Raw genomic sequence first — 12,864 nt, forward strand, 5'->3', positions numbered from 1 at the left:
CGAACCTTTGTTCCCCACCCAAAACGTCTTCTTAATCGAGGGTCATTTGACGAGTGCAGTTCTCACACAAACACCGAATATTCTGGAAAAGAGTAAAATCTGAAAGGGGTTGAAGACAGGAAAGGGAAAGAGGGAAGTAAAATAAACCCTCTCCTTGACCGTAGTTATAGTTAGTAAAAAGTGCCAAAACTATGATTTTAGGTCCAATGTGGGGGGTTTTTTTCTGCAGATTTGTACTGACATGGTCTGTGCTGTACTCTGCTTTTGTCAAAGACTGGCTGCATTAAAACAAAAGAGTCAATTTGAATAATAAGTCCAAACAAGTCCCTGGAAACAAACCTCAAATATCTAACGGGAGGGGCCGACATGTGTTCCGAATTAATGAACAAAACCGCTCCCTTTCCTTTTCAAGGCCTGGTATCAGGACTGCAGGCTGCAGTGGCACTGGGCGCTGGAAGGAAGCGGCTGACAAGAATGGGGCTGTTAAAAGCATTTATTGAAGTTCTATGCAAGCCAGTCGCATTTCATAACAACACACGTTTACAAAAAATGATGGCATTATATCGTTTTCTCCATTCTCAGTATTTCTTCCCGAGATGTATAATGAAGGAAACATGATTATGTAATTGCGTATATCAATGTACTATCTTCATAAGCGAGTAATGCATAAGGTCTTCAGAGGTTCAGCTGAAATTATCAAACAAAACGAAGCGATTGCAAATGCTGTCATTGCTTCAGGATGGGTAACTAGTTTGGTATTTGGATTCCTTACATGAGCTGAACATATACATGATCATTTAGGTATGTTTGGAATGAGTTTCCCATATGAGCTTCTGGAAAAGCACTGTACAATGTCACAAACACATGGGTCTACACGAGGAAAACATGAGCATTCTTTACTTTGTTCCGAGGGTTTATCACATTTGTTTTTGTCCAGCAAACAAATCTCATAAAAGCATTCTTCTGAGGCCATGAATGAATCACAGTTCAAGCAACTTCAACATGACTAAATAAGAAACCCTACAGGAGGCCGCACGTGCTGCGACTTCCATTTCTCAAATAAACATCACCATTAGAATTCTGTTCTCTTGACCAGAGAAAACATTCAGAGTGCCTGCTCTGAAAAGCTATAGTGAAAAAGATAGTAAACAGATTTTCACACTTCAATGAACTATTAAAGTGCAATGTATCAAAACCTCAGGTCATTTTGCATGAAATATAAAAGCAAGTTGATATCCTTTCTGCACCCGCGTGGCAGTGCAAGGCAATGGGAACGTACACTTGATTCAATCAGAGCGAGGAAAAAAAACAAGCAACTTGAAAATGCCCATTTCATGTATATCATAAGTCTGTGTTAAACGTATAGGCTCATGCAGCTTTGGTTTCTTGACAATCAGTCTCCACCACATATTCCTCTCTCATTCTACATTACATTTCTAATCAAACTTTGAACTCAGCAAGGAAGGCTTTTTTCCTTTTGTTTGCTTTTGTAGGATGCAAGCTCATTTTGCTGGCACGCTGACCTTTTGGGTAACCTATGTTGGCATGGGCAGACGGCTAAATTGGCTTTTGTGTGCCAGGGAAGCTCAATGAAGTGTAGCATCAGAACCAATACGTGTAGGCGTTTTGTCTCAAAGTACCACACGAAGTCCAGAATCTGTTCAAATCTTGGTGATTGTTGGTATGGGAAGTGTCAGTGTCAAGTGGATTAAAGGAAAAGAAATGGGTTCTCTGGCAGTAAATACATTTGCTGTTTCCAAAATGTTCTTCTTTGTCCTCCTTTAGTAGCCATGTTATTTTTAAAATGGGTAAAACGTGTACTTGTCATGACACGTAATTGAAACATATTACCTCAAAAAGTCACGAGTTTCTTAATGGCCTTGTGCTGTCCCATAGAAATGAAACGACGCTCATCTGCTGCATCAAAAGTCATCACGGCTATAATTCCTGTCATTAATTTTTATCAGTAATTCCTTCGCTCCTTCGTACATATCAGAGATATTCCATCAGTTCCAGTTTTGTCAATCTCTGAATTCCTCTCCATCCACTTCCTTTTATGTTTCAATCTCCTTTTTACTGTCTCTTAGAGCCAGCAGTCCATGTGTCCCTGCGGGTACGTTGTTGTGTAGTGGTTTTGTCAGGGTGGTATGGTAAACCTGGAGGTCCAGGGATGCCTGGTGGCCCAGGTGGCCCCACTGGACCTGGTTTTCCCCTGGGGCCGGGCATCCCATGGATTCCTGGCAGCCCCGCCTGGCCCTGGATCCCCGGTGGTCCCTTTGGTCCTACCAACCCATCTTTGCCGACATTCCCCATGTCACCCTTCTCGCCCCTCTCACCACGGGGGCCCGGCTGACCGAGAGACCCTTTGGCTCCTTTGAGCCCGGCTACGCCTCTGGCGCCGGTGGGGCCTGATTCACCTTGCACTCCCCTCGATCCGATGAGGCCCTTCTCTCCAGGGAATCCGCGGCTGCCGACAGGACCCCTGTCACCTTTGCTCCCAGTCAGACCCATGGGCCCTCTAGCACCAGCCTCGCCACGGTTCCCTTTGGGGCCTGGTGGCCCAGGAGCACCTATGGGAGAGCAGTGGAAATTAAGAAAGGCATGTGTAATGTGCTTGCTTGCATTCAGTGAGGTGCGTTAACATATACCTTTGAGTATGGTAAAATTCTTTATGAGTTGGGTATGGTGCGTATCCACTAGCTTCATTTCCTCCATCACCATGGACAGGTTCCTGACATCCACATCCAGACGGACACTCAACAACATGTACTGTTGCCTCAGTGTATCAGCTAAGTGGAGGAGCAGCAATACGGTGTTGTTCAAATTCTGGAGGAAAAAAACACAAATAAGTAACAGAAGAAGATATAAACAGTAAGTAGGAGAAGAGGTAGGAGGGCAAGACTGAGATGAAGAAAAAGAAAACTATTCAAAAGTGTACTAAGATTGCAAATGAAATGCTGTGATACAAATCTGACGCAAAACAAAAATAGAACCTGTCTTCACCCACACATCTCATGGATGATATGGGAGGATACATTGTATCTTCTATACAGGGAAATCCCTCTTGTTTTTGCTCGTTTTCGTTTTTGTTTTTTTGTCCATTCGGGACTTGAGCCTTGACCTGCATTATTTGATATAGTTTCCGAATGGCACATACATTTACGGATACTGCGCATAAAATCAGACGATCTAAAAAATAAAATCGAATGGAGCAAAATGGAGAATGTATCTTTTAGCAACAACCTGTAGATCTTCAGTGTGGCTTCCCAGACGACTCTGGCAGGAGGAGCTCTCAATGTTGATGTATTTGTACATGCTCTGGACATGGCTGACAGTGGCATTTATGCTGGAGGAAATGGTCTCAATCTCCAACTCAATGGAATTCAGACGGCCATCTAAAGTGGAGAAACGTTCACCTGTGCGGTTCTCATAGTACCTGGTGAGGAAGAAGAAGGGTTCAACAAGGGATAGTAAGGATGAAGGCACCATATATTGTGGTGTCCCTCAAGGCTCAGTTCTTGGCCCCTTTCTCTTTCCTCTAAACATGCTGTCCCTTGGCCAGGTCATTCAAAATCACAATGTGTTGTACAATTTTTATACTGACACCACTTAGTTATACATGCCACTAAAATCCACAGATCCTAGCGCCCTAGCAAATCTCACAACTTGCCTCTCTGACATTAAATCCTGGCTGTCCGAAAATTTTCTCAAATTTAATAATGATAAGTCTCAGGTCATTCTGTTCGGCCCGAAAATTCCATCAGCCCTTTTGTTACTAGTATTGGTGGTCTGTCAGGTAGTCTTAAGCAAGCTGCTAGGAATCTTGGGGTAATATTCGATGCTAACCTCAATGTTGATAATCAAATCAAACATGTTGGTCAGTCGTGCTTTCTCCAGCTCAAGCTAATCTCCAAAATTAAGTCATTTTTTTTATCAGTTGCCGATCTGCAAAAAATTATACATGCCTTTATCTATTCTCGGCTTGACTATTGTAATGCACTTTATTCTGGTATCAGCAAGGGCTCCCTCCACCGTCTGCAGTAGGTACAACACGCAGCTGCTGAGCTCATTACTGGGACAGAGTCATGACCCTATCACTCCTGTGCTTGCCTCCCTACACTGACTCCCTGTTATAATTCGAATTGATTTTAACATTTTATTGCTCAATTTTAAGGCTTTAAACGGTCTTGTTCCCATAAATTTGTGATTTATTGACATGGTATAGGCCCCCCTCGACCATTAAGATCTGCAGATGGAGCCCTGCTGGTTATTCCCACGTCTCGGTTTGTCACACAGGGTGATGGGGCTTTGGCTGTTAGAGCCCCCACACTGTGGAATGCTCTTCCTGTTGAACTAAGACAAACCAAGTCTCTAGCTTCTTTTGAATTTCGTCTTAAAACTTTCCTTTTCTTATAAATTTATTTCTGATTTTTCCCCTTTTCTCCCAATTTAGTGGCCAATCGATCCCTGTTTTAGTTCAAACACCCACCCTCGTACTGCATGCGTTCGCCAACTGCATCTCTCCGGCCGGCAGTCTCGTGACAAGGCGACTCCAGGCCGAACCGCTGCTTTTTCCCGATACCCGCAGAGACGCATTCATGTGACGAACACAAGCCGACTCCGCCCCCCTCCCGAAGACAGCGCTGCCAATGATCGCTGCTTCACCGAGTCCGGCCATAGTCGGATCTGACGAGACCGGGGCGCGAACCCCCAGTCCCCAGTGGGCAACTGCATCGACACAAAGCCGATGCTTAGACCGCTACGCCACCGCGGACCCTTGTTAAAACTTTTCTTTATGTGAAAGCTTTTGCAAATGTTTGATATTTGTTTTTATCTATTTAAACTGTTTTTATTTTTACTCTTACTTATTTGGTCTTATTGTTATTTTTTGCCTTGTCTAGTTTTATTCCTTTGTAAAGCAATTTGTAACATGTTTTAGAAAAGGGCTATGTAAATATAAATACATTATTATTATTATTATTATTATTATTAAGGGTTTTACTGTGGGTATAAGCTCCTGCTGGGATGAGAGTGCGTTACTGGGTTTGTGTTTTTGCCAGTGTGTGTGTGTGTGTGTGTGTGTGTGTGTGTTTGAGTGTATTTGTGCATGCAAGCTTATTACCTGGAGTGGTAGTGAAGGTCATGCATGTTTTCCTCATGTTCATCCATGAAGGAGGTCACATTGTCCAGCTGCATCTGCAGGTTCATCACCTGGAGAGACAATGGACACACACACACACACACACACACACACACACACACACACACACACACACACACACACACACACACACAGACACACACACACATATACCAAATGAATTGTAACTCTTCATAGATATGTCTTCCCCCTCTTTCGTACTGTGTGTGTGTGTGTGTGTGTGTGTTGAGGTGGTTGTGTGAGAGCCGTGTACATATGAGCATGCATTATCATGTGATTCTGTTTGTGTATGTACTGTCCATGTGTTTATGAGTATGCGTTATACCCCCCTTTAAAAGCATGCTGATGTATGAGTATGGTCATAACATGCCCCCCCCCACATGCACAAATGACTATCACAAGGGCTCATCGAGAAGCTCCGCCCCCTTTGTGCTGAGACCCACGCTCCGCCCCTGAGCGTGATCGTCCCACGCGCTACGTCCTCCTGGCGAAACCCCTCACTGTCAGGTGAAAAGAAGCGGCTGGCAACTCCTCATGTATCGGAGGAGGCACGTGGTAGTCTGCAGCCCTCCCCGGACCGGCAGAGGAGGCGCTAGTGCAGCGATCAGGAAACGTACCCACATCCGGCTCCCCACCCGCAGACACGGCCAATTGTGTCTGTGAGCAACGGGACAGACCGCTACGCTACCCGGATGTCCTGTGAGTCCACACCTGCAGTACTAGTCGCTGACGCAGGGAGGCACCAGCGGCACTGCGTAGTCTCACATGCCGCAGTTGAGGAGTCAGGAAAGCCCGGCTCATTTGAGCACAGCGGGGTAAACACAGCGTGACGTCACAGAGTGCCAAGACAGCTGTGTGTTGAGCCTTTACACGGCTTTTAAGCTGGATGTCAGCAAACGTACTGGAGTCACCCGGGGATTCGCTGCAGTCCAAACGAAGTGGAAACCGTGACCGTTCAGCACCAAGCAGGTGTGTGCCGGTCGGGTTCTGGAGCACACTCGCTCGTTTGTTTAGCAACACAAGTCAGGCATGGTGGCGAACCAGTAGTACTAGCACCAGAGGCGAGCGCAGCACAGAAGGAGGTGCGTCTAGTGTGGAGTCGTGGCACTCCCAAGGTTTGGTTAATGACCTAAGAGTGCAAGTGCGCAATGAAGTGTTGGGTTGCGGTTGTGTTTTGTGGTCTCACTGGAACTGTGTGTGGCGTTCTGAGGAATTAGGTGGAGGACTGACCGTGGACTGTGACCAGGATAAGGAGCCTGGGCTATGGATGAATGGGCAATAAGTCTGTACCTTTCCCTTTCCCTTTCCCTCGACACTGCTTACCCTGTGCTCTGTGTTTCTACCGACACTTTCCAGAAGCACATCCTCTCCGGCAGGATGCCCTAAGCTTCGGAGGAGCTTCATTTTCGTTAATTCCTCCACCCCATGCCCACGTGGGCGCAAAATAAACTGTTACCCTTGTCACTTGAAAACCCGCCCCAGTATGTGATTCCCATCGTTTAAAGCGCCTCTCAATGACAGCATTACCAAAACACGTACATGCACACACACATGCACACAAACACACCTGCAAGGTGAGGTCATGGACCATCTCGGAGGACATGCTGATCCTCTGGTGCGTGGCGGAGATGCCGCTCTGGATGCTGCGCACCGTCTGCATGGTGTTGCTGGAGTTGGATTTGAGCGCGCTCAGGACGCGGCTGTAGTTCTGCCAGTCCGCCGTCATCTTCTGTAGCACCAGAGTCTCCTCGTCGGCTTTCCTCTGCAAGGCGTCCATCCACATGGTGCTGCGAGCGGAGATGCGATTTAGAATTCTGCCGTGCTTGACCCAGCTCACCCCGCGCTAACGTCGTCTGAAAACAAATGTCAGAGTGTGGTGTCGGACCGCCCGATTACCTCTCCATCTGCCGGGGACACCTGTTTTACATTGTTAACCAGGACTCTGCTTGTAGGGCCTGTCTAGAAATGTCTTGTCCGAGTCACTGGAAGGGGACTTTCATACCAAGTTATATGGGGAATATGGAACTTTTCTAATGCAGTGCAGATGTTCACATCTGCTGGAAACTCGTGTTAGTTTTGCTCGTGTAAGTTCTGTTGTTATCACCACACTGCAGAACTTGATGTCGATAGTTTGGATCCTTGGTGTTACGTTGCGTTACGGTCTATTTCTGGAGTTGTAATGCACAAGATTGTTGCACTTTATTTCGTCGTTGTACCGTTAGAGCGAATTTGTCTCCTTCATTTAACCCATCCTACTGTACAGGACCAGTCGGCAGCTTCTTTCCGTTGCCTTGCTCAGGGGCACAGACAGGAGTATTAACCCTAACATGCATGTCTTTTTGATGGTGGGGGGAAACCGAAGCACCCGGAGGAAACCCACCGCAGACACGGGGAGGACGTGCAAACTCCACACAGAAAGGACCTGGGACGGGGGCATCTGGGTACCGTAGCGGTCTATTCTCCGGCCTACCAACACGGGGATCTCCGGTTCGAATCCCCGTGTTGCCTTCGGCTTGGTCGGGCGTCCCTACAAATACAATTGGCCGCGTCTGCGGGTGGGAAGCCTTATGTGGGTATGTGTCCTGGTCGCTGCACTAGCGCCTCCTCTGGTCGGTCGGGGGAACAGCGTGATCCTCCCACGCGCTACGTCCCCCTGGTGAAACTCCTCACTGTCAGGTGAAAAGAAGCGGCTGGCGACTCCACATGTATGGGAGGAGGCATGTGGTAGTCTGCAGCCCTCCCTGGACCGGCAGAGGGGCTTGGAGCAGTGACCAGGACGGCTCGGAAGAGTGGGGTAACTGGTCAAGCACAATTGGGGAGAAAAAATTTTAAAAGAGAAAGGAGCCGGGACGGCCTGGGGTTTGAACCCAGGACTTTCTTAATGTGAGGCAACAATTCTCACAACTGGGCCACCATGCCACCCTGGTGCAATACAAGGAGTATTTATGTCTCTAAATACTTGTGAATGCCACTATTCGAGCTTTAAGGTTCAACAGCAGGGAACACTGCCATCGCAGGTTAAAGTTCATTAAAAGGTAAACTGAAAGTAACTCACGGGCCCAGTCACTACTTCCAATCTGCAAAGCTTGTAATCACAATACAGCTCGCTACAACGATCACATCAACGTCTAATAAAATCATTAATCCATTAATTCATAATAAATATTGGAATGGAGTCACATATAGAAAACTGCAGTACATGTACGAGACCAACTCAGTAGGCTGTATCTATGATGTATGTAGTACAGCAGCCTTCAAGTCTCAGTTTCAACAGTAAAAGAAGCTGGAGTGGGGATCACGTTCATCCTCTCATCTCCTCGATCGCTCTTTTTAAATGCATTCCGCCCGTCTTCCGGTCCATCCGGCAGCTGGTCACTGATCTCACCTGAGGGCCACAGTAGTGTTCACTTGCTGTATCGTCGCTCTGAGGTCATACTGGTCCTGTGACAGAGTCTTCATTCGCTCATCGGTCTCGTCAATCACATCTTTCCAGCCCTCCACCTGGCCCGTATATCTCTCCAGGGATTGGTTCAGGAGCTTGATTGACACGGTGTGGTTCTGCACGTCGCGGGTCAAGCGGCTGCTCGCAGATTTGAGGGTGGACTGGGTCTGGGAGGCCTGGTCCAACACCTGAAAGGTGTGGGTGGTTGGGAAAGAGGGATAGAAGAGAGGATAAAAGGGAACGTTGCCGAACACAAGCGTGAAAGCGATAGAGAAACATATAGGTAGAGTCTGTGAAAAGCAGCTTTTTTCGGGGATCCCCCGCCCCCTTTTCTCCCCAGTTGCACCTTTCCAATTACCCCACTCTTCCGAGCCGTCTCGGTCACTGCTCCACCCCCTCTGCTGATCCGGGGAGGGCTGCAGACCACCACATGCCTCCTCCCATACATGTGGAGTCGCCAGCCGCCTCTTTTCACCTGACAGTGAGGAGTTTCACCAGGGGGACGTAGCGCGTGGGAAGATCACACTATTCCTCCTAGTTCCCCCTGAACAGGCGCCCCGACTGACCAGAGGAGGCGCTAGAGCAGTGAACACGACACATACCCACATCCGGCTTCCCACCCGCAGACACGGCGGGTGGGAAGCCGGATGTGGGTATGTGTCTGTAGGGATGCCCGACCAAGCTGGAGGTGACACAGGGATTCGAACCGGCGATTCCCGTGTTGGTAGGCAACGGAATAGACCGCCACGCTACCTGGACGCCAGCGAAAGAACAGCTTAACGTATCAGCAGAGGGAGGAGAGGATGAAAAAAGACACTTTCATGCTCTGAATCCATAGCAAACGTGGCTGACATGCTTCCACTTCCGCTTAGCGGTTTGAACGGGGCTTCTTCCCCGCTGACCGCAATGTTAAAAAGCCAGTTTTCTGTCGCCTTCAGTTCCATCTGGGATCACTCATTTCATGTTGCAGCAGAACATATAACACAACACAGATGTTCTCATTGACATATCTTCATAGTCTTTTGTCAGATGGCTGCATCTGATCTGTGCAATGATTTGATCAAGAGTCACAAAATGCTAACTGGCTAATCAACGGTAATTTGAGGGCTATTAGCATTTCGTGACTCAATCAAGTCCCTTCTTTTCAAGTTGCGCAGTTGTCTGACAACAGAAACATGCATATATATTGATTGCAAATGCTGTTCTGTTGTGTTGAAAAACACAAAATAAACGAGCCCACCAGAATCCAAGGTGACATAAAGATGGCTTTTTTAGCATATCAGGGAACTGAGAACTGGTCCTTTGCCTGCTGAGATGAAGCGGAAGTACGTCAGCCATGTATCTGAAAAAGGTGCACTGGGTGAGAGGCTGACAAGTAGAAAAGCAGAGGTGCGGCATCTGGGTACCGTGGCGGTCTATTCTGTTGCCTACCAACACGGGAATCGTAGGTTCGAATCCTCGTGTTACCTCCAGCTTGGTCGGGCATCCCTACAGACACAATTGGCCGTGTCTGCGGGTGGGAAGCCGGATGTCGGTATGTGTCCTAGTCGCTGCACTACCGCCTCCTCTGGTCGGTTGGGGTGGGGGTGGGGAACTGGGGGGAATAGCGTGATCCTGCCACGTGCTATGTCCCCCTGGCGAAACTCCTCACTGTCAGGCGAAAAGCAGCTGGCGACTCCACATGTATTGGAGGAGACATGTGGTAGTCTGCAGCCCTCCCCAGATCGGCAGAGGGGGTGGAGCAGCGACCGAGACGGCTCGGAAGAGTGGGGTAATTGGCCGGATACAATTGGGGGGGAAATGGGGTGGGGGGGGGGTCCATGAAAAAAGAAAAGGAAAAAAAAGAAAAGAAAAGCAGAGGTGGACATTCCCTATCCAGCAGCCTGTATCTGGAAGGCCGGGTCCAGGGTTAACGGAGGAGGGGGAGTTGGCCAGAGTCAAGAATGATGAAGGAGGAATTTAATAGACAGCAGATAGTGTATGTCAACTTGGACAACCCTCCAGTCACAGGGATGCAATCAAACCACAGAACATCGTAACCTCGTTGTAATGAGATTCATCACAATGAGGTTTATGCATTTTCACACGACCAAATTTGAAAAGTGGGAGGGACAGTCGGTGCATTGCCGTTCTGTCCACCATACCTGCTCCTGTCCTAGTATCATTCTCTGGATGTGTCCATACCTGCTCCTGCCCTAGTATCATCTCTAGATGTGTCCATACCTGCTCCTCCCTTAGTATCATTCTCTGGATGTGTCCATACCTGCTCCTGCCCTAGTATCATTCTCTAGATGTGTCCATACCTGCTCCTGTCCTAGTATCATTCTCTAGATGTGTCCATACCTGCTCCTGTCCTAGTATCATTCTCTGGATGTGTCCATATCTGCTCCTGTCCTAGTATCATTCTCTAGATGTGTCCATACCTGCTCCTGTCCTAGTATCATTCTCTAGATGTGTCCATACCTGCTCCTGTCCTAGTATCATTCTCTAGATGTGTCCATACCTGCTCCTGTCCTAGTATCATTCTCTGGATGTGTCCATACCTGCTCCTGCCCTAGTATCATTCTCTAGATGTATCCATACCTGCTCCTGCCCTAGTATCATCTCTAGATGTGTCCATACCTGCTCCTCCCTTAGTATCATTCTCTGGATGTGTCCATACCTGCTCCTGCCCTAGTATCATTCTCTGGATGTCTTCAAACTCTCCCTTCAGCCTGCTGATCTCCTCGCTGTACAGAGTCACATCCAGACAGCCTGAACAGTTGGTGGTGGAGCTCAGATCTGTTACAGAGAGAGAGAGAGACATTAACACATTTCTTCTAACACCATTCCAACCAAACTCAGGTGATGTAAACCTGGCAGTTAAACAAATTAATGAAATGTTTAATAAATCAGCTATCAAAGCTAAACTGAAAAAAAGTCCAACAATAAGCAGAATCGGAGACCTCAAAAAGAAAAATGGTTCAATAAAGACTGCAGAAATGCAAGAAAGAAACTACGACAAATATCTAATCGAGAACACCATCAACCACAGAAAACTGAATGAAGACAAAAATACCGTGAGATACTCAAAGAATATAAACAAACTTTAAAATGGAAAAAGCAAGATCACTACAAAAAAAAACTCTCTGAGACACTGAAGAGTCTTTAAATGAAAATCTGTTCTGGGAAAATTTTGAATTCTAAACCGGCCCAGGAAGTAGCCATTCAAAATGGAGACAATCGGACATTTTTTTTTAAAACCTATACAAAGAAATACTGCCAGAAGACCTCTCAACTGGGCAAAAACCTATAAAAGAAAAGCTGGAAATACTGGAATCAACTATATATGTATATATATATATACTAGAAGAACCCCGCTACAGTGTAGCGGTTTGGTTATCCACCCGTCTAAATCTCCCTCCTCTTCATCCTGCCAGCTAACCACCTTCCCCCTGCCCCTAAACCCCCCCCACTCCAACTCCCTCCCCCCAAATGCTCAGAATCGTCTGAAATGCCGAGAAAAGTGGTTTTTAGCCATTTTTAGAAAATGCATATTTTGCATAATTGTGCATAATTATTATGATTATTTTAATTTTCCGCTATGTTTCTGGTCCTCTCTGGAACAATACCTACCACCTCCAAAAAAATTAGGATCATAAGTGCATTTTTGCAAAAATGCATATTATTTTGCATAATGCCAAAACATTTCTAAGTCCCAGAAATTTTTTTTTATATAGGTGAAAAAATCAGAGATGCTCAGAATCATCTGAAATGCCGAGAAAAGTGGTTGTAGCCATTTTTAGAAAAATGCATATTTTACATATTTATGCATAATTATGCATAATTTTAATTTTCTGGGATTTTTCCCTTACTCTCTGAGACAATACCTACCACATCCAAAAAGGATTAGGATCATAAATGCTTTAGTTTTCGGTCCCGCTATCTACACTAACACACACACTAACACCACACACACACACATTACGAAAATATATGATATATATATATAAAACCATTAGAACCCAACTGACTACCAAATTTCACTGGAAGAACTAACAGACAAACACCAAAGTATCAAACCAAAAAAAAAAAAAGCCTGTGGCCCTGACAGCATCAGGACTGAAATGCTCAAACACAGTTCTCTTGAGCTGCAGAAGGCCCTGCTTAAACTGTTCAACCTGGTTCTGCAAGCTGGCTGCTCTCCTGACACCTGGAATAGGGGGCTTATATCTCCAATATACAAGAGTGGAGATAAATTTGACCCCAGTAACTACCGAGG

General features: G+C 46.6%; 1 protein-coding gene across 1 annotated transcript in view; it reads right to left on the reverse strand.

Moving 5' to 3' along the window:
* Positions 1-477: 477 nt before the first annotated feature.
* The window catches only part of scara3 (scavenger receptor class A, member 3), a 35,459-nt gene continuing 23,072 nt past the window's right edge, over positions 478-12,864 (reverse strand). Inside the window, exons 6-12 of the mRNA XM_056294350.1 lie at positions 11,266-11,384; positions 8,547-8,791; positions 6,729-6,948; positions 5,123-5,211; positions 3,244-3,436; positions 2,649-2,826; positions 478-2,570 (exon numbers count right to left, since the gene is read on the reverse strand). Coding sequence (XP_056150325.1) covers positions 2,074-2,570; positions 2,649-2,826; positions 3,244-3,436; positions 5,123-5,211; positions 6,729-6,948; positions 8,547-8,791; positions 11,266-11,384 — 1,541 coding nt within the window. The 3' untranslated portion in view covers positions 478-2,073. The remainder of the gene's footprint in view (positions 2,571-2,648; positions 2,827-3,243; positions 3,437-5,122; positions 5,212-6,728; positions 6,949-8,546; positions 8,792-11,265; positions 11,385-12,864) is intronic.

This window comes from Lampris incognitus, chromosome 15 (assembly GCF_029633865.1).
Source record: "Lampris incognitus isolate fLamInc1 chromosome 15, fLamInc1.hap2, whole genome shotgun sequence".
Classification (NCBI taxonomy): Eukaryota; Metazoa; Chordata; class Actinopteri; order Lampriformes; family Lampridae; genus Lampris; species Lampris incognitus.